This window comes from Ostrinia nubilalis, chromosome 3 (assembly GCF_963855985.1).
Source record: "Ostrinia nubilalis chromosome 3, ilOstNubi1.1, whole genome shotgun sequence".
NCBI lineage: Eukaryota > Metazoa > Arthropoda > Insecta > Lepidoptera > Crambidae > Ostrinia > Ostrinia nubilalis.
Genome location: NC_087090.1, coordinates 7,378,494 through 7,399,834, shown reverse-complemented (window position 1 = coordinate 7,399,834; position 21,341 = coordinate 7,378,494). Strand labels below are relative to the sequence as shown.

The following is a 21,341-nucleotide window of genomic DNA, read 5'->3' as shown; positions in this document are numbered from 1 at the left end:
CACTGTAGCCTTTGCTACAGTGCCTATACACATACCTAGTGTGATTGTTTTTAAACTGTAATAAAAAATTAGAGACAATGAATAAGTCCTAAAAGTTAGTAGCAATTTTACATAACCCACGCTTAAACAAAAGAAAGTAAACAATAAGTACTAATTGTAATAAATGGTTACATTTATGTCGCTGTCCATTTTTCGATTAGATAACCTTTTAGCATCTACCTACCTGTCACATTACAATCCTACATTTTATTTGTTTGTTGATAATAGGTAATAATGTGTTATGATTACTAAACTAGGATAATAAAGAACCAAATTATTATTGATTAATGTCAAGTACTAGTTAGATAAGCAGAAATATATTTTTGAGCAAGCCATACATAATGACATACTTTACTCAACATTTAACTTTAATTACCTAACTTATTACTTATTTATTGACTGATAGTTCAAGACTCCTCATAACTACGTGGTTCTCAATATTTCAAGGTAGAGCGCTACATAAGCACCTATTAAATTTATTACGTACCTACTTACGTACCTAGTACACCTACGTTAAATGATCGAAACAGAAAAGTAAATAAACGAAGCTAACTAAGTAAGTATAAGTACCCGCAGTTTGAATATGTCGATAGTAAATATCTGCGAACCAACAGGCAAGAGAGATGTCTCCTAGTTACCGAATCATGCTGAGGCATAAAACAGCTCAATCAGCTCAGTCAAGCATTAAAGTTCCGTGTTTTGAGGTAGCTCGCCGCGCAGAGGTTTTAGTACTTAAGTGGTACAGGGCGACACGACAGGCGTCTACGAGTCGTCACTCTTCCAGGATTTCCCTCATCCATCACACTGATCGTCTTCGTGATAGCAAATAAAGCCTTCATAAAGATTTATGTCCTCCTCGTAATTAAAAAAATAATTTAGGGTCTGCTGTGTTGCATAAAAACATGTTCTTTGAAGCATACATTTATTTAAATTCCATACGAGATGTACATGTCTACGTGATATACAGTGTGAATTTCACAATATAATAAATAGGTTACATTATATTATATATATTATAATATTACAACTTTAAAAACGTATTTAGTTACTGAATAAAAATACGGACACGCTTTTCCTTTTTTTTTCTAAATATCTAATCTCGTATTAGATTGCCTCTGCTTTTGCATAATCGTCAGGAACTTATTTTAATAACAATAATTTAAATACAAAGTCCTAAATAACAAATAAACTTAGGTAGAAAAACATTATCGTATCAACAAATAATCTGTAAGTAATGAAAGCACTTAATTGATAATGATGATGAAAATTATTTAACGAAGGTACGTAGAGATACTTTGCAAAATACATAGCAAATGAGGAGTAGGTAACTTATTAAGTACGCGAAGACGCAATTGTTCTGCGTAAATATAAGTTAATTAATTATCACAATAAAAATATCACATACAGTGATTATAGAAACATCACAAACCAACCAACAGGTTTTACACCTGAGGATAATTTAAGTCAGTGGTTTTACTTAATTAATAAACAACACACATAAGCCAAAATGTTTGATCCCATCGTTATAGCCATTTATTTTTAACCTTGTTCCACACTCATACTACGTAATCAAAATATTGTCATGGTCGTTTTTATAAAGGATCACCACATTTATTCCCAGACCTGGATCTTAAAAGTTGAAAAAACCCATTATCTATCACACTTATTAGTTCCGAGTAAGTCCTATAAAGTACCTACGTAGAAACTGCTGGACTGTTGTTACTCGTTAAGTACTAATCATAGAGTCCGGAAGTTGGAAAAATAAGCGAGCATGCTCTTAACTACTTAGTTAGCTTAGAAGACCCAAATCCGTAAATATCTACTTCACGTAAATTAGCAATAATAAAATTTTAACAAAATACTTCTATTATTCGCATTTATTTAAAAGATAATATAGAACTTTAATTTCTAAGATAAATATTTGAGTACTTGTTTTATGGTTTGATTATCATACGTCTTCTAAGGATAATATGCATTTAAACATTCAATAACACACGCGGATATAATACCTATATGATTCTTTCACATATTTATAGAATAAGTCATATTCCTCTAAAATAATTTAAAATCAGTATCGCCTTTTTCATTGAGGTAAGTAGACTGGTATTAAATATTTTAACATATTTCGTGGCACAGTTTCAGACAGTGTCTAAGAAGAAATACCGTATTTTACTGTCGTTATGCCTATAGGTACACGAAACTGAAAGTTTTGTAAATAAGATTCTACTTTATTGTCTACTGTAAATACGATACTTTAAATAGTGGATTTTTTTACTTTTCAATGGCTTTAAATACTTCATCGGCAGCTGCCTTTACTTCCTCCCAGGACACGTGAATGTCAGATTCTTCGGTAAAAGCAGAGCAAATAGCAAGCCTCAGGAAGTAAGTGTCATCAATTTTGGAAGGAACCAAATGAATCTTGCCTCTACCATTAATGCGCTTCAACAACTCTTCATTAATCTCATTGTTTCCCTTCAATCTAAAGCATACAAGACCCATCGTCACTTCTTCATACAACTCGAATCTCTGGTCAGAAATGCAAAGCTCTTCAAACTTGTGGGCCAGTTGAATGTGCTTCCTGATGTATTTCTGAAGGTTTTCGACGCCGTAAAGCCTCAAGACGAACCAAAGCTTGAGGGACCTGAACCGGCGTCCAAGAGGAATTTGCCAGTGACGGTAGTCTGGGGCCATTCCTTGCATGTCGTGTTTCAGATACAGGGGGTCGACGTTGAAGGCATCGACGATCCACCTTGGTTGTTTGAGCCACATGGCGGAGCAGTCGAAGTTGACGAGCATCCACTTGTGGGGGTTGAAGTTGTACGAATCTGCTTTTTCGACGCCCTTCATCAGGTAGCGGAATTCAGGGCAGATGAAGGCTGAGCCGGCGTACGCGGCGTCGACGTGCAGCCAAATGTTGTGGGCATTGCACACGTCGCCGATCTCGTCCAGAGCGTCAAACGCGCATGAGGAGGTGGTCCCCAGCGTTGCAACAGCCTGAAACATAATAATATCAATGATTAATCAATTTATTTATCCTTACCCACTTTTTATGTAGTTAATATCTGTTTTTTCATAAAAATCAAATTAGATTTTAAATCTTTATTGTGACTCTAGATTTCTAGAGACTAAGATTATTATTCGATTATGTGCTTTTAAATCTAGATCGATAGATGTTACTAACAGCACAATTAGGTGGTCTTATCACTAGAAAGCGATCACTAAAATGAAAATTCAAAGAATCTTACAAAGAATGGAATGAGTCCGTTGCGGATGTCCTCCTCAACAGCCTCTTGTAGAGTTTCTCCGCGCAGCTTCCTCTTTCCATCGGGTTTCAAAGACCTGAGTTTCACACCGCCCAGGAGCCCAGCACGTTCCACTGAAGAATGAGCTTGTTCTGAAAACGATTAAATATAATTACTTACTGAACTTATTTACTACAAGTACTACTTATCATTTACTTATGTACTACCTAGTGAAAAACTCTATTTATAAATTAGTATGTAGTAGGGAATAACTTTATTGACACAACTGTATAAAAAAACTAAAACCAAATAAAGGGAAAAGTATGCGCCGAAAAGGCCGAAAGGCGTTTGCTACACAAGTGATGTTTTGACACTGAGTTTGCAGTAAGTAAATTAGGAGAGTCCCGTTTTCAGCAGTAGACGTCCTATTTGCTGAAATTATGATGATGAAATCTGAAAATGCTTACTGTTGCAGTATCCGACAAGTTTAGATAGTATTTCGTATTCGGTCCACTCTGGGTGCTCCTGTTTCACGCGCTGCATCGCCTTGGCCTTGGCGCCCAGTAGCGCCACCAGTGTGGCCTCACTGGCCGTGCCCTGGATGACTCCGCCAGCCTCGCCGCCAGAGCGGGCCAGGAAAGATTCCGGCAGGCCAATCATCTGGCCCAGCCAGTCCAGCATCACCACCTCCAGTTCGGTACACGCGGGGCTGGCAATCTGTAATAAGAATGTAATTACTGAAATGTTATGGTAGAGTTTCAGTACGCCCTTGAAATTAACAGTTACTGAAGTATGTGTTCTTTCAGTCCTTATATTTAGAATAGCAGGAAGGGTTCATCTAATGCTTTGGATTCGTATAAGTAAGTAAATAGTCTCTATCTAAGCTATAGGGAGTATTAGGGAGCCTTACTTGTGTGTGCCTACCTATTCTATACACCTACTCACGACTTATTATGTATTAAATATTGTTGACGTCATAAAGTAACTGACATGTGAATAGAGTCATAAAGTAATGTAGGAAATGCTATAATCAGCTGCAGATAGCAAACGAAAGGTACGCTACATCTTGTTGAAGGGAAATTTTAGATGTGAAGGAAACGATAAATTCGATAAGATTTTAAATAATGAAATTAATACATAATCATGTTATCAACTAACTCGTAGCGCCGTAGCGTGAAGTGCGGCAACTATTCAAATTATAATATTAGAGGAGTTTGCGAATACGAATTTGGCAAAGGGCAAAAAACAAGGTGTTAAGCAAATCGAACTTTTATTTTATGAAAATAAAAAGCTTGCAAAGGCCAGTGTCAATGTCATGTCCTGTGCAAATGCGTACAAGGTAATCCAGTTTCATGATTAAAACAAAACGTGAACACGAACAAGTAGGTACCTACTATTGTAAATCCAGTTACTATCCAAATCAAGAACCAAAATCGATCTACAATGGCCTCGATTCTTTTGCTTCGCTAATTTATCTATTTATGTACCGTAAAGAATTAATGAGTACAGGTAGGTACAGATCACTTAGCTATGTCTCTAAATTAAGTAGATAGTATAAAACACGGTTTTATAACAAACGGTAGATAAACATAACAAAACTTAGGTAAAACTCTGGTTAAAAAAAAGTTCAACAGACAATAATATAAACACATCTATGATTGTATGCATTAATATGAAACCCATTATTAAACCCATAAATTAATATGTAAGCAACTTTTAAATTCCATTTCCTAAATTACCCGTAATTACAGGGAATAGTTTTTTAACAATAAGACTTCTGAGAAGGAAGTGAGTAAACGGAATTACAAGCCTATTATCTCCCATGGAAATATGTAAACTGATTAGTTATTTCTTACTTAATTATTTTTTAATGAGCTGAAATGTTAAAGATTACGTCACGTTTAAAACTTTGAAAAATGGGCTACCCGTATTAGAATGTAGGCCTTATCTACTGTGATGATAAGAATTGGGATGCAATGACAAAAGATTACACAAAGATGAGAGATAGCTTGTCTGGCGTATGTACGATACCCTATCTTTGGTACGAAGATGTCGAATGACAAAAGTCCACCTGACTCTACCTAGCTCATACAATAAATAAGAGGGTGACCAAGCTTAGGCGACTGAGTAGAGAAGCTTTCAACCAGGGTCGTGGACACGTGGTGGTACGCACTGCGGCATTAAGCTGAGTGGAAGCGTTTTTTGGCATCATTTTCAAATTAACTTAACTGTTAACTGCTAAAAGTTCTGTAATTTGCTGTTTTTAATATGCCATATAAATATATTATTTTCTTTCTTTCTTTCTTCTCAGTACCAGCCGATATGTGGTCCCGAAGTGGTGGTAGAGCAAACTATATTATTGGGACGTGTATGTGTCTTGAAAAGGATCTACCTACTAACATTAATAAAGAATTTGAGTCTAAAGCGTGCGCATACCCAAGTAAATCCTATGCAGGCGATAGCGTCACTCAGCATGTCAGCCACAATGGAAGGGTATGAGTTGGCGGTGGGGAAATACGCGTGGAAGCGGGGGGATTGCCAGTGTGTGACACCGGACATCACCACGCGCTCGATGTCAGCCATCACCGCCGTCCATGGCTCAGCCTTCTCCGGAGCCTGCTCTGGCACCAGCGGGCGCAAGTATCCTGGCTTCACCGAAGGAACCACTTGTCTGGAAAGTAAAATAAGACATTATTTGCATGCTTTTGTCACAATTTGAAAATAGCTGTTTCTATTAAATTAAAATTTACTGTTACCTATGGCAAGTGCCTAATAAAAGACTAAAAAATCTATTTCACTAAAAGGAAAATGTTCAGGTTGGAAGAATATTTACAACTAGCCTTAGGGGATGAATTGAATTTCGGGTCAAATTGTAATAGGTGATGTCAAATGTTGCAAGTATTAGGTGTTATCAACTTTACCTGTCTCTAATATTGCTCAGATACTCCACGATATAATCGCTCATCGCCTTAGAGAAATCCTTGAAATCGGCTGCGTCCATTGTTCCTGAAAACAAGTAAACAAGAATTCTGTTAGAAAATACAAAGTAACTAATCACTTCTACTACCATGTAACTAATCGAATATATACGATAGCCGAACGGTGAAGGGGTCGGACTGGCCGACTCGTGATCCAGGGAACGCGGGTTCGGTCCCCGCCGCCGCTCGACTATTGTGGTGAGCTCACTCGTGACACGAGCTTATTACAAGGGGCTACTTAACGGGAGTATTAGTAATTTGTGCAATAAAAAACTTTCAGACTCTTTGTTCTCTCTTTCTCTATGGTTGGCTCTCTCATTTTATCTCTCTGGAACAACTAAACTCTTTGAAGTAAGGTGATTTCATAGATTCGAAACATGCCCATAACGTGTGGTCGTTCGTAGAATGTAGAGCATGCGCTAAATTTTATTTTTTCTTCATCTCGTTAGTGATCTTCATGAGAACTCTCGCGAATGTTTTATAGTTGATAAACTTGACAATAGCAGATCGAATAACCGTCACTTGTCAAGAAGTTTCACATTAATTACTCGATGTTCGTCGATAGATATGCGTAAAAGTATTTCGTTGAAGAAAAAAAGGCCCGCTCTATCTATTTTTTTACATGAGTATTTCCTGCGGGTAAAATATTGAACTAGCCCATTGAATGCAAAATTAGTCTCATCTGTTATAACTTGCAAAGTAGTGTGTACTTTTAACTACACAAGTTGCGGGAATCTTTCATATTTCTCATTCACACAATAGGTGATTCGTTGAAGAATAATTGCCAGAGTCAACTGACATTTTTAACAAAGAAATGTTTGCAGGTGTAGATACTCTTGTGCCTTTATGTTAAATAATTATGTTACTCTTTTGTGTTCATAACAGTTAGGATCATACATAGAACTATAATACGACAGGTTTTTATCATGGCATGATACGGACGGAACCTGTAATGTAGAGAATACCCAAGTGTTCTTTGGAAAATAAAGTTTATTCTATAGATATTACAGTAGTAATTAAATTACTTAATTGATATAAATTCAATAAAAAGAAGTGGCAAAAAGTTTGAGGGTTGATTGAAGGACGTTTGTTCATTTCAACCTAAGCAAAAAATATTTACTACATGCTATTTATATTTTACGGGTTTTTATTTTCTTTTAGGGTCTATTTTGAGTCACCTTGACTACAACGTTTTATTATTCTAAGTTTTTACAGTCCGTTGATGTAGGTAGGTAATTTTATCATAAGAATAAAATTATATTTACTTTGATAATTTAACTGTCGCTTTCATAAATAAGTAAGATTAAGGAGTGGTGATTGACATTCATTGATAATTATTACAACATACGCTATCTTTAACGCCCACTTTTATTTGACCTCTGTCTAATTTGTCACTAGTTCATGATAGTGATACTGAAGTGATTCTACCGGATAACGTTGGGGTCCTACTCCTAATCAACAACCGCGGTGGTTCACGTTCAATGCCGAGAGAACGGCGCGGGCGCACGTTGCGCAACCTCCCGCGAGCAAGTGGTGCGAGGTTATGCCTCGGACCTCGTAGCCGGCACTCTCCGGTTGGCAAACTACACAAGTTTCCTGACCAAATTCATTCATTGTAAAACATATAAAGGCAAAACAAAACTGAAATCAATAAAAATATGAGCTTTCCTTTCCATGATTCAAATTCTCAACATTTAGACTCTATCAACGAAACCTAGCTAGTGGTGGCTTGCAATATTTATAAGCGAATTATCTTCGAGGACTGCATCCAAATACGATTGTTCGAATTTTATATTTTATTTATTTATACTTTTACACATAAAACTGTACAGTGGCGGACTTAATGCCAGGTGGTATCTATCTACTTATCCCAAATGTGCCTATGTCAAATGCCCTTTAGTATGCTCTTAACGCTTAAAAAGTTAAGGAATTTGCGCGTAGCAAGATAAAATCTAACAATTTATATTAGCAATGCACTACGATAAATTGAACGTGTACATACTTAACTACTAATAAGACTTTAATTATGTGATTTCGGTATATTTTATGTTAATGTTATTCTAATAATAAGCAAAAAATACACGAAGGCAGTAAATCCAAAACTTACAAAATACGATTATTATTCCATAGCAGACAAACAAATACACACCGAAATTATTCAAATAGCATCATCGTCATTACGACTCCAACCAGTGATAGAGACAATTGGTATCATCTAATAAAAGCACGTTTTCAATGGTATTCGGGGCACCCCGAATACGTCAATAATACCGAATACTTAGTCAAACTGCGTAGTGACGCACAGTGATTCGAGGAATATGATTGCTTGCCCTTTATTGCCTACGGTTTGTACATTTCATTTAGTATAGAACGTTTTGTTACTTTAATTAGGTATACCAATTCGCTGCAAGTCGCGTGGTCCTGATAGAGTAGATTACTACGATCCCTGGATGTTGTAAAAGGCGATTAAGGAACAAAATATGAACATCACGCCTCCCTAACTTGTCTCACCAGCATGGAGACTGTTGCCCAAATCCTCCATTTACCTCAGGAGCTTTTACTCAGCCAACATCCCTATGGTAAGGTATTACACTAATCACTCGACATGTAGAGCTGGCTAGCCTACCTATGAAAGCAGGTGGCCAAATAAGGATAAACTTCGAGTTTATTCAAATAATTATGGTGATCATTCGAGTCTGTAATTTCCCTGAGTAAGTACTTTCCTTTTGACGTAATGTAGAAATAAGGAAAACTAGCAAATATGTATTCAAAAAAATTAACTCTTAATTCCACGTTTTATCGCCCCGACTTTCCTTAACGAATTTCCTCGTTCTGCAGGTAACTTACCTGCAGTAGCGGCGTAAGGGGGGGGCGGTGGGGGCGGTCCGCCCCAGGTGCCAAGCATCAGGGGGTGACACAAGTCGCGCAGATTAGTACTCACTGGCACATCTGCGTGGCAAATCTGCGGTCTATGTCATGATACGGGGGGGGGGGGGGGGGTTGCTGCGATTTCAGTCAGGGTACCAGGGGGGTGCCTTAGGACTTATGACGCGGGGGGGGGGGGGGGGGGTGTAACCGCCCCGGGTGCCAACCCATGCTACGCCGCCACTGCTTACCTGAATGCAATTTTGTGATTATGTTAAATATTTAACAATCAATCATTGATTTTCCTGAAAATGCCTTTGTTTTCCCGATATCGTTTGTCTTAATTTCGCCAATTAAATATTTCTTAAAAGTGATCCGTTTTGAAATAATTGCAATCAAAAGTTTTCAATATCTAGGGCCCTATACCCAAGTAAGATAGGTGTGGAAGGCATATCGTTATTAAATGAAAACCTAGAACAGACTGCTACTGAAAATCAAAACTATGACAATCTAATAGATATAACCAAAAAAGAAGAAACTCGCAATAGCTTTAAAATATACATAACCTATTAGTGAACAGCCTGAAAGATTTTAATAAATGAACACCCACAAAATCTCCATCTAAAACACCGCATTGCAGTTGCAAGTGCATTTTAGTAGCACTAATATAAAAAAAAACTATGAGGTAAGTAAATATCATTATAGTTACGTGAATTTATAAATACCGCCGTAGTCACGTTTTCAACTGAATTCAATGAATCGTACCAATTCTTTTTATTGAAGCGTGGTTAACGAGTTAGGGCCAAGGCGAGATTTAACGCGACACGCGATCTTACTAAAACGCTAAGACAGTTGTTGACCCAATAATCAAGATGAATCTTTAAAGCCATATTATACATATAAAACAATAATTTTACCAATTATGTTTTTACAATGCCTAATATTCAGAAGATATTCAGTTTATTTACATAAACTATCAAAACGAGGTAAACTAGTACCTAGGTACATAATAACGTTAATTTTAATGATAAAATACTTAACTAGGTTGGACTGACCACTAGGTGACAGTGCACGCAATGTCACTTAGGTATAGGTCAGGGTGTGGTGAAAAGTTAAAAATTAAAAAAGTCGCTACGTTCCACAGCGTGCGTGGGCTTATTAAATATTAAATTTAAAATTAGCTACAGATGTCAATTTATAAACGATCAACTGATATAATGGCTAATCATTAAGTTACACAAAATTAAGCGGTTTTTATTACGACCTCATCATAGCTGTCAAGGTTTATACCAAATAAGCTGCTTATAAAAAGAGATAAACTGACCACTTCTGTTTCATGTGACCAATAATAATTAACCTTATAAAGTCTAATTGTAAATTGTTTAATTTCAAGGTCAACATCTTTAATATCTAGCTTTGTTATTCCAGTAAAGTAACAGGTTTTCAAAGACAAATATCTACTTTACTAAAATGTTTAAATAATAATCAAACATTGGAAAAGCTTATTACTTACTTAACTTATTTCTTTCTTAGTTTATTTAAGTTATTACAAAATAACTAACAGTTAAATTATACGTCTTGTTTTAAATCTCCATAAGTTCTGTTTTAGAATACAATTCTTTGGACATCCTGTGGACAAAATAAGGTATTAAAATTATTACTTTACACTTACCAAAATATAACAGCAACTACCAACAGCTAGCCTCTCTTCGAACACAGTAGCACAATGCACTTTAGTAAATTGGTATCGTATAATTTTGCGCGCGAGGGGCCGCCAAAAATCAGTGCGTCCGACGCGGAGAATGAAGCGGACTACGCCCGCGCCGCCGAACGCGCTACCTTTATATACGAACAATAGTATGTAGCCAACTCTATTAGAAGACTACCACGGCGCATGAACCAACCGAATAACCCAATATCAAAACTCAGTGCTTTTGTCACATAATTGAACCTAACTCTAGGGATTTGACATCCAGTCAACGTAGACACGGTAATACGTAGACGAGTAAATGTGGCAACAAACTTTCCGAACTTCTGCGGGTGGCACATAACAAACCACTTGTTGCCATTTTATTATCAAAACAAAACCTTTCAGAAAAACTTACAGGCGCTAACAGGTGAGTATTTTACCTAAAATAAACTGAAACAACTGATTACTTTAATAAAGGCATTACTTACATTAAACTGCCAATTTAATGAAGGGTTTATCAGCATGACTGAAATGCATTAATTAGATTACTAGGTACATGTAGTCGGAACTTATCGTAATTTTCCCACTAATAAGTAGGAAATGGGCTCTACCTTCGCCGATTACTTTCATCGTTACAGGCTCTATACCTACCTACTCTCCTACCTATGTAGCGACAGACCAAACTCTACATATTTAACGAAAACATCTTAATGTTTTATTGAATGTTATTATTGTAGGTATTTGTAAATAAAAGTATGTATGTTTGATAAGAGTGTTTACTTTACTATTATAGAATATAAATTAAAGGCCCCCGCAGCGTTTTTCTTTCGCATAAACAGGCCAGTCAGGGCTGACAATCGCGGCGGGGGACATGTAAGGTTAATCTAATCTCAGAGACAACTTGTATTTTGATAGTGTTCAATATTACGACAATCACCGAATTATCAAGATAAAGGTTTAATGTATACAGTGTAACTTACCGATACACATTCTGATGGATAATATTAAGATAGCTTCTTATTTAGATTTTTGGCTGCCGTACTAAGTTGGCACTTTTTTTTAATCTGAAAATTTTCCGATGAAATCTCATTTAGAAGTCTGGCAAATATTCTAATAAGTTATCAATGTAAGTAGGTAAATTAATGAAAGCTCTAAAAGCTTTTACAAATAGCATGCCAAAATCCACTTCTTTAGGTAGGTACTGTTCTGATATTATTTATGGTAATTATTAACGGGTATATTATATGATTCTTATATCTGAGAACTAAGTAGGTACTTAGTCCTGAAATGCACTAAATCTTCCTCAATTAGGGGTTTTTAACGGCCAAGCGTTTTATTCTGAATTTTATTGAATTTGCGAGCCTATACTTTCCTCAAACGGACTAGCTTCTTTGAAGTGTTAAAGGTGATCCAGGTGTACCGACGACCACATAAAGGTAGCAGGAAGGCGCTGGATGACTGGCTACCAACCGGATGATGTGTGAAAATTATCATTCCTTCCATTTGTCACCACCGGTGGTGTCATATGGAATCTCTAGTTGACAAACAGCTCTCAATTCATAGTTTAAGTTATCTCAGGTAAGTGCCCCCTACTTCGGTATATAAATGCTCGTTTTCACCATCAATTCCTAATTTTTAAGTGACCCCTATGGTAACCCAAAACAGGAATTTTGTTTTCAAAGGGGTCACATAAAAATTAGGGATTGATGGTGCAAACAGGCATAAGGCTCTTACGACTTTAATATTTTATTTAAAAATAACCAAGCATACCTAATATCAGTATGAAAGCTTTTGTATGGTGAACTTTGGTCTTTTGACAGTAGGTAACTTAGTTTTCATATCAACAACTAAGCAACTTCGGTGAGTTGTTCTGATTAGGTACGCCCAGGATGGTTCCTATTACACAAACAGATGTATGGATTTTACGCCAGTAGGTAAAAGTATATTTTTTTGTATGTAACATCACTAATAGTCGGTGGTGTCATATGGGCTAGACATTCCATATTAATAAATCACCACCGGTGGTGTCAAGTGGAATGATTGAAAATCATTGGGGGAGGCCTATGTTCAGCAATGGACGTCCTTGACTGAAATAATAATAATAATAATAAATGATTCTTTATTCAAGTTACTAGGACTCAGTTTGTTAATAACAATTGCACTTAAAAACTATGTTAGTTGAGTTGAAACAGATGTAAAATTGAATTTAGATTAAGATTTAGAATTGAAATAAGTATTATAATAAATTATACTCATTTCAATTCCAAACCCACAAGTGTGAGGTTATGCATACATGAGTCATCCCCGCTTCACTCCATACTTAGGCTGTGTCACAGCAATGCCTCACGTACACACAATCCAACCTGCTCGCAATCATGGTCAGGATGCTGTTGCCACTACTCCGGACCCGATGATGATGAAAAAAGATCCAGTAAGTAGATAAGTAGAGTAGGAATTCCCGTAGAATCGTTTTAGTCAGGAGCTATTCAATAGTTAATTCATACTCATTTTCAGGAAATTAACAGAAATAAAATGAAAAGCGGTCTTTGTAAGATGGCGGAAGTCGGAAATTGGAGCGCTCCATGGCGGAACCCTTAGTTGTACCTACCCTCCAACTTTACTGACTATCCAATTCCATAATATCCTGTTTAAACCACTTAATTGATAATATTTTACCTACCTACTTAAAAAGTTAGTTTTAAGTAGGTAAGTTTTATGTGTAAGATAATCTACGAAGTATAAAAACACGAGTTCTTATGAAAAATACTCGTAATTTAAAATACTTAATGTGTTTTGTATTTATTTATCAAAATTCTAATATATCTTTTAAATACAAATATTATTTACTTTTTCACTTTGCTACACTTTTTTGTACCTACTACTTACTCGGTCGCTGATTGAAGGCTTATACCGCAAACGTTCACAGTTACGTAGTACTTATTATATACCTAAACATTGTTTAAAAGTTTTATAACCAAAGGAAAGAATACTTTTCTCCTCCTAGATAGAGAAAAATTATATGAATGTCCAAAAAGCTTAATTAGGTAATTGATGAACAGGTACGTAATTTAAAAAGTTGAAGAGCTTAATATAAAAGTAACACACTGTATTTCACCAATTTCTGATGAAAAAGATAAGAAATTTCTGGAGCTTGGTAAATACTGAGTAAAGAGAATAACATCGAAAATGAAATCAATACATTTTTATTCAGCAGAGCCATACCTACCTACCCTAAAATCAAAGCGAAACCTTCAGTAGAATGCCCATGTACTGCATATTATACAGCACCAACCTAGTTAAGGATTAGGGCTGCTAATACTTGGGAGTAATGTGACCTATTTATGTATAGAAGCTGTATTTTGTTTGATTCTAGAACTTTGAGTAATTGTTGTAAGAGGACCTAAAAAGTAGTCAAAATTAAAAAGATTTTTATTTCGGATTATTATCCGAATTTTTAATTTACATAATTAAACTTGAAATAGAAGTTTAAAGGGTTGTAGTGTTGTAGACACGGCCACACTGTTAACTATCCATTTCCGTTTTTGCTCTAGCTCTAATCAAATGGTGATTCTTTGCGATATAGAACGAGATGACATGACTGGCAATGGACAGTTAACACTGTTGCCGATAGTACACCTAACTATAATTAAATTACTTACATAAGTAGGTACAATCAATGATTAAAAATCGTAAATGTATGGAAAAATTAACAACTAATAACAAAAAAGTTAATTAATTTAGTAGGTACTTACTTAAACATAAAGCAAAAAATACCAATTAAGCACAACGTAGGCATATAAATATAGGGTTCAAATAATGCATATTATTTTAGCGTTTAAAAGTGACATCCCTCTTTACATGGGCTCCCCTAGTCCTCCCGAGGGAGACAGAATTGAATCAATTCCCTCCGACGGCGGTGCGATAACTAAGGAAAATCCGACTTTCAAAGTAAGTAGGATACCATCCATTTCATTCGCTTCAGCTAAGAGATGACGCAATAAAACATGATTTCTGAACAATTGAGCCAATAAACAGTAAGTAAGTAAAGTAAGTAAGTACCTACGTTAGTGTTTTACTTATTCGTATCTATTTTCATAAAGGAGCATATCAATAAAAATATGTAGAACAAACTAAGTAAAATTGCTTCCTTATGAGGTAAACAACTATTCTTCATTACTTATTTTAAAATTGTAACTACTTTATCTAAACCAGATACCTAAGTACCTACTCGTAACATACAATAGATTAGGCTGGGTTCAGTCTTCCCTTCATTAAGTACACATTTACCTACTTATCATACGTTTTTGTACATACACATAGGTATTTTACAAACCCAACCACTTCCACATTCAATAACTTCCTTAATTAGGGTTCCACGAATTACTTATCTATTGTGAATCATGATCATTAAGTATTGTTTTAAAACATGGAACAAAACATGAAAGTCTACTAAATTATATTTCCACGGATAATGAGGTGGAAAGCTTATAGTAAGTCATTCATCATTATGGATAAAATGACGCAGAGTGACCGACATATCGATATTTTGCTGACCGTTACGTCCCTGGCTCTTAAAGGCTCCGCGCCGGGTAATTACCCAGTGACGCAGGTTCGCTCTCTGCTCTCGACTTCACAAGAGCCTTGCCTCCCCGGGGGCATGCGAAGGGATGAGTGAAATGGGGAGGTAGCCCACCACTTAAGTTGTAACCATGACAACGCCAACGGAAAGGTTTTGCAACAAGTGACCCATTGAAAGATTTCCGTTCTAAATGTAGCTGAAAGATTTACCCCGATTCAACTTTCTTGTCCATTTAAAGCTCTTCTTTGCAGAGAAGATTCATAAATGACTAGGAGATGATTACACTTGTCTTTTAATTTCGGTTTTTGTTACTGTTTTAATGTTGTAATAACTTACGTTGATAATGACAAAAACTTTCAGGAATCATCACCAGCCGTGTTCGCTTAGGTATCATTTTGATGAGTCGAACCCGCGACCTCGGGCATAGTGGTAGACTAGTAGTAATACGCAAACAACTAAGCCAGGGTATAAAAATTAAAAAAAAAACGATATAAAAGCTATAGTTTGAATATTTATTTTAAACAAATTGTAGGTAGGTATACTTAGTCTAAATAGGCTAATTAGTAGGTATTTTGTAGGGCTTCAATGGCTAAAATATGCTTACAATCTTTTAAAAAAAACGGAGATTAGTTTTTTTTACAGATTTTTTTTTTTTTTGAAGGGACGCGCGCATTTAAAGGAAATTTAATTTGAAAAGCAGTGCTTTTCATCCGACTACATTCAAATGGCTCGGAATCGAATAATCCATCGATCCATGAAACATCGTAATAAACTACAAAAATACCAAATGCTGTTTAATTTTATTCCTTGGCAGAAAAAAAAAACAACTGTCATTACGTACCTCATTCATCTTTCGTTCATTCATCATTCACTCTTCATTCCCATCGGCACGTCTCTCCGCTATCCCCTCGCACCCCCTCCGACACCTTCCATCCACGACGAAAGTTTAGGTTCAAAGTCTGGGTCCAAAATTACTCAATAAAATTCCTTTTTAGTCGTTATTTTTTATGTGTTTAGCATAATCTATTAAACATGGCTAATTCTAAGATATTGGGTGCATTGAAGCTTCTTAAAAACCGTAAAGATGTGCAGTTTCTAACTGGTAAGTTTTACGTACGATTCACAACTTTTGATGTATACCGCACTCATGAAGTAACTTTTTTGGATTGATTTTGTTGCATCTATGGACGTTTTTAGTAATTTTTTGTGTTTACCATCTAGGTTTACATAGTAGAACATACGCAGCTGCATCAAATGCAGTTCACACGAAACGCAAGATAGTTAATGGAGTGTATGTTGTGACTTTGGACAGCCCTGACAAGAAGGTGAGATTTCCACAATAAGTCGTCTATAAACCAACGTCTGTGATTTTACAAGTATAATAAACTTGTTTAATAATTTTAATGCAGGTCAACTCTCTCAATGAAGCTGTGATGCAAGAAGTTAATGAAATTATAAGCGAAGTTGATTCAAATCCTTCCATTGAAGCTGTTGTTTTAATATCAGGCAAACCAGGTTGCTTCATTGCTGGTGCTGATATCTCTATGCTTGAAAACCTTAAAAGTAAAGAAGAAGTTGTAGCTGTATCGAAACGGGGTATGTTTAACTGCAATAATAACATTTTGATTATTCCTATTGTTAAATAATGCTGTTACATTATTATATCTTTCAGGCCACGAGATATTTAGAAGGATTGAAGCATCCAAAAAGCCATATGTAGCAGCAATCCAAGGTTCCTGCCTTGGTGGCGGCTTGGAAACAGCTCTAGCATGCCGCTACCGTATTGCAGTAAAAGATTCAAAGACTGGATTTGGATTACCAGAAGTCATGTTAGGTCTATTACCTGGTGGTGGAGGCACACAAAGGTACACAATCTTTGAATCAAAAGATAAATTAACCAAAACAACAACAACTTAGATTGATAAACATATTCATTTGTTTATTTTAGAACTGTTCTATTTAAACATTGACATGACACTAGTATCACTCTGAAGTCTATACAGTATTTTTTTAATTATAATGTTTTTTCTTGTCTCAGGATGCCAGTTCTTACATCCATTCCAACAACCTTGGACTTAGCTCTTACTGGTAAAACTGTTAAAGCAGATAAAGCGAAAAAACTTGGAATTGTTGATCTGTTAGTGTCTCCCTTGGGCCCAGGTATATTTCTAAAATAAATTATATCTGTAATCTTTTTTATTTTATTTTATGTTAATTAATTTTCTTTACACCTAATTGTTGCAATTGTGAAACTTTTAGGCTTAGGTCAACCTGAAGTTAACACTGCCCAGTACCTAGAAAACGTAGCCGTTCAGGTAGCTAAAGATATTGCATCAGGAGCTATGAAAGTAGATAGATCTAAAAAAGGATTAGTTGAAAAAATCACTACCAGTGTTATGCAATGGGAATTTATTAAAAACATGATATTTAACAAGGCCAAAGAACAAGTGATGAAGGCCTCACGTGGATTGTACCCAGCACCATTGAAGGTCAGTTATATTACTTTGATACATTGGTCAAAACACATAAGAAATTAAAAATTTTAAGAAGTATTAATAAAACTATGTTCATTTACAGATTCTTGAAGTAGTAAGAGTAGGTGTTGACAAAGGACCTACAGCCGGATATGAAGCAGAGGCTCAGGGCTTCGGTGAACTGGCTATGACACCACAAAGCAAAGGATTAATGGGACTTTTCAAAGGACAAACAGAATGCAAAAAGAATCGTTTTGGAAAGTCACAAGTCAATGTGAAAACAGTAAGATCACAGACAAAAATTATGCAATTTTTAACCTTTTAATAAGTTCAAGGATTAAAACTAACTGTAACTGTAAAACTGACTGTTTTTTTAATAGATTGGTGTTCTTGGTGCTGGTTTGATGGGAGCTGGCATTGTTCAAGTATCCATTGACAAAGGGTACCATGTTGTTATGAAGGATGCAACCAATGCTGGACTTTATAGGGGTGTTGGCCAGGTCCAGACTGGCCTCGCCAATGCCGTTAAAAGGAAAAGAATATCCGCGTAAGTATCATTTACAAACTCAACAATCATTTACATTTATATCAATATCACTTTCTATGCAAACATAACATGTTACAATTTTTTTTCAGGCTTACAAAAGACAAGTATTTATCAAACTTACTGCCAACTTTAGATTATGCTAAGTTCAAAAATACAGACTGTGTAATTGAAGCTGTGTTTGAAGACATCAACATCAAGCACAAGGTTATCAAAGAGCTTGAGGCTGTTGTGCCTAAACATTGTATTATTGCAACAAACACTAGTGCTATTCCAATCACTAAAATTGCAGCTGGAAGTAGTCGACCAGAGAAAGTTATTGGTAAGCAAACTTGCTATTTAAGTTATTTTTATTAATTAATGATTTTGCAAGCAATCACACAATAATAAAAAATCTCATATCCAGTGTCACAGCATGTGGCAGCCTCGATTAGGGTTGCCTAACACAATAATTTCCACTTTTCTTTTTTGCAGGTATGCACTATTTCTCACCAGTGGACAAGATGCAGCTTCTGGAAATCATTCGGCACCCTGGCACCAGCGACGACACGGCCGCGGCCGCCGTCGCCGTCGGCTTGAAACAGGGCAAAGTTGTGATCACGGTTGGTGATGGCCCTGGATTCTACACCACAAGAATTTTGTCCACTATGTTGAGTGAAGCAGTCAGGTATACCAACAATAGATATTTTATCATCAAAAATCATTTATTTTAAAACTTTGAATCGTCTTTAATCAACAACAAAATTAAATATTTTTAATATTGTGGGAACACTTTATTACAGAAACATACAGTGAAATCATACTTACTTATTACCAACCAAGTCCATTACTTCAAAATAAAATTTTGTTATACAGGTTACTTCAGGAAGGAGTGGATCCCAAAGAGTTAGATAACATGACCAAACAATTTGGTTTCCCCGTCGGCGCTGCGACGCTCGCTGATGAAGTTGGTATCGACGTGGGCTCCCATATCTCCGTCGATCTTTCCAAGGTCTGTTGTAGCTAAAGTCCGGTCGCCGAGCAGATAAATGTATTGCTGTCGCGCTCGCACACTCAATGCGGCCGCTCGTCGCACAGTCGCGACAGCAATATAATTACGTGCGAGTGATAAGGATGGGTAGGTTGGGGTCATTGGACGAAATTCTATCTGCTCGGCGACCGGACTTTAGAAGTACTTTATTTTTCCAATGATAAATTAGTATAGGACAGGCTAGACGTAATATTTTAATTTAATTTCAGGCATTTGGTGATCGTTTTGGCGGTGGTGACTTGAACATTATGCAAGACATGGTCAAAGCAGGATTCATGGGCAGAAAGTCCGGCAAAGGAATCTACGTTTACGAAAAGGGAACCAAAAACAGGGATGTAAACCAAGAAGCCATCCAAATCATGAAAGAAAAGTATGCTTTGCAGCCCCGAGGTGCCAACACGGTTGAGGATCAGCAGTTAAGAATGGTGTCCAGGTAAATTTCCTATCTTTCTACCTTTTGAAATTGATAAAAAAAAGTCTATTCTCACACGTAAAAGCGACTTTGTTCAAACATTTGACTTATTTTAGGTTCGTCAACGAAGCAGTGTTGTCCTTGGAAGAGAAAATCCTTCATAGCCCCTTGGAAGGAGACGTCGGAGCTGTATTCGGGCTCGGTTTCCCGCCGTTCAGCGGTGGACCATTCAGGTGATGATTTCCATTACATGTTTTTTTTATCCCACTTGATCTTTGGATTACAAGCTAGTTTCAAAATTTGGTCAACCTACTAATAAAATAAGAAAGTATGAAGATGACTACTGAATGGATTTTGATGTAACTTTATATTATTACTAGCTATGGTCGCTACGCGGGCTACAAAAGCTGGGTCTGCGATTGTTTATGTATATCAGAATAATAACGATAATTGAGTGAGTCAATTGGACAAATTACAACGATAATTCGTATGAGTCGTTCTAAGTGATAAACTGAATTTCACGCGGCGACCACGAGCAGGAGATAGTGTTATTTACTTATACCAATCACTTACTTTATTACTGTATTTGTTTTATAGATGGGTGGACCAATTTGGTGCTGACAAGTTAGTTAAGAAGATGGAAGAGTTCCACGGCCTCTATGGAGCTCCCTTCAAGCCAGCTCAAACTTTGATTGATATGGCTAAGGATAGCAGCAAGAAGTTCTACCCAAAGTAATTTTTGAGTATTTTATAAGTTATAAATGAATCATGATCTTTTCATTATTTCCGTCATCTTGTATTAATGTTTTGTGGTTCTATATGAGCATATATAGTGACTAAAAAGGATCATAAGAACTGTTATTTAAATGCTGTTAATTGTTGAAGAGTAAACCTGTGTAATACCTATTTAGTGGATAATGTAAGGAATATGTTTATTCAAAATTTGATTTATTGGATACATTAATACATGACAGAAGCTAAAGAGGAGTATTTATGAATGGAAAGTGTTAAATTTTTGTGTTTAATTTATTGAATGTAGGCCTGAGATTTTCGTACTATGTATTTATAAACCGAAAATGTAATTATCAAGAATATAATTTGTATAAAAATACTATTTGTTGTATTATTTGAAATCCCTAAAATCCATTTAACTAATCACTTGATATCATCAATTTGTGTACCTATTTAATTAGCTGATGCTGAAATAGATAGAACTTAAAAATCGAAAGAACATTAAGATCGAACTTGCTTTGAATATTTTCAAAGCAAGTTACCTAAACATAGTTAACCAAAAATTCTTAGAGCCTGTACATGGATACTACAATGTTGGCTAGTAGGTAGGCAATGTATGCATTGGTAACTCCAGATTTGAGGTGTGCCGATACTAAAAAATCCCTAAAATGGGTCAAACATTATTCATCCCACTTGTGTACTAGAAATTTTCCCCATTATGTATTATAGGGAATGTTCTTATAAAGGACTTTTATG

The 21,341-nt window shown here is 36.0% G+C and overlaps 2 protein-coding genes across 2 annotated transcripts; one reads left to right on the top strand and one right to left on the bottom strand.

Moving 5' to 3' along the window:
- Positions 1 to 944: 944 nt before the first annotated feature.
- LOC135087798 (aromatic-L-amino-acid decarboxylase) lies at positions 945 to 10,931 on the bottom strand. The gene is made up of 6 exons (XM_063982591.1): positions 10,797 to 10,931; positions 6,203 to 6,287; positions 5,718 to 5,952; positions 3,749 to 3,998; positions 3,285 to 3,433; positions 945 to 3,033 (listed from the first exon to the last, which is right to left on the bottom strand). Exons 2-6 carry the CDS (start codon positions 6,280 to 6,282, stop codon positions 2,311 to 2,313), a joined length of 1,437 nt encoding a protein of 478 aa, XP_063838661.1. The 5' UTR covers positions 6,283 to 6,287; positions 10,797 to 10,931; the 3' UTR covers positions 945 to 2,310.
- Positions 10,932 to 16,277: 5,346 nt separating this feature from the next.
- Positions 16,278 to 20,965, top strand: LOC135087797 (trifunctional enzyme subunit alpha, mitochondrial). Its single transcript, XM_063982590.1, has 14 exons — positions 16,278 to 16,495; positions 16,615 to 16,718; positions 16,803 to 16,989; positions 17,066 to 17,258; positions 17,432 to 17,553; positions 17,653 to 17,882; positions 17,971 to 18,150; positions 18,248 to 18,414; positions 18,504 to 18,733; positions 18,886 to 19,078; positions 19,267 to 19,402; positions 19,651 to 19,874; positions 19,970 to 20,086; positions 20,451 to 20,965. The coding sequence occupies exons 1-14, from the start codon at positions 16,426 to 16,428 to the stop codon at positions 20,587 to 20,589; spliced, it is 2,292 nt and encodes a 763-aa protein (XP_063838660.1). The 5' UTR covers positions 16,278 to 16,425; the 3' UTR covers positions 20,590 to 20,965.
- Positions 20,966 to 21,341: the final 376 nt, after the last annotated feature.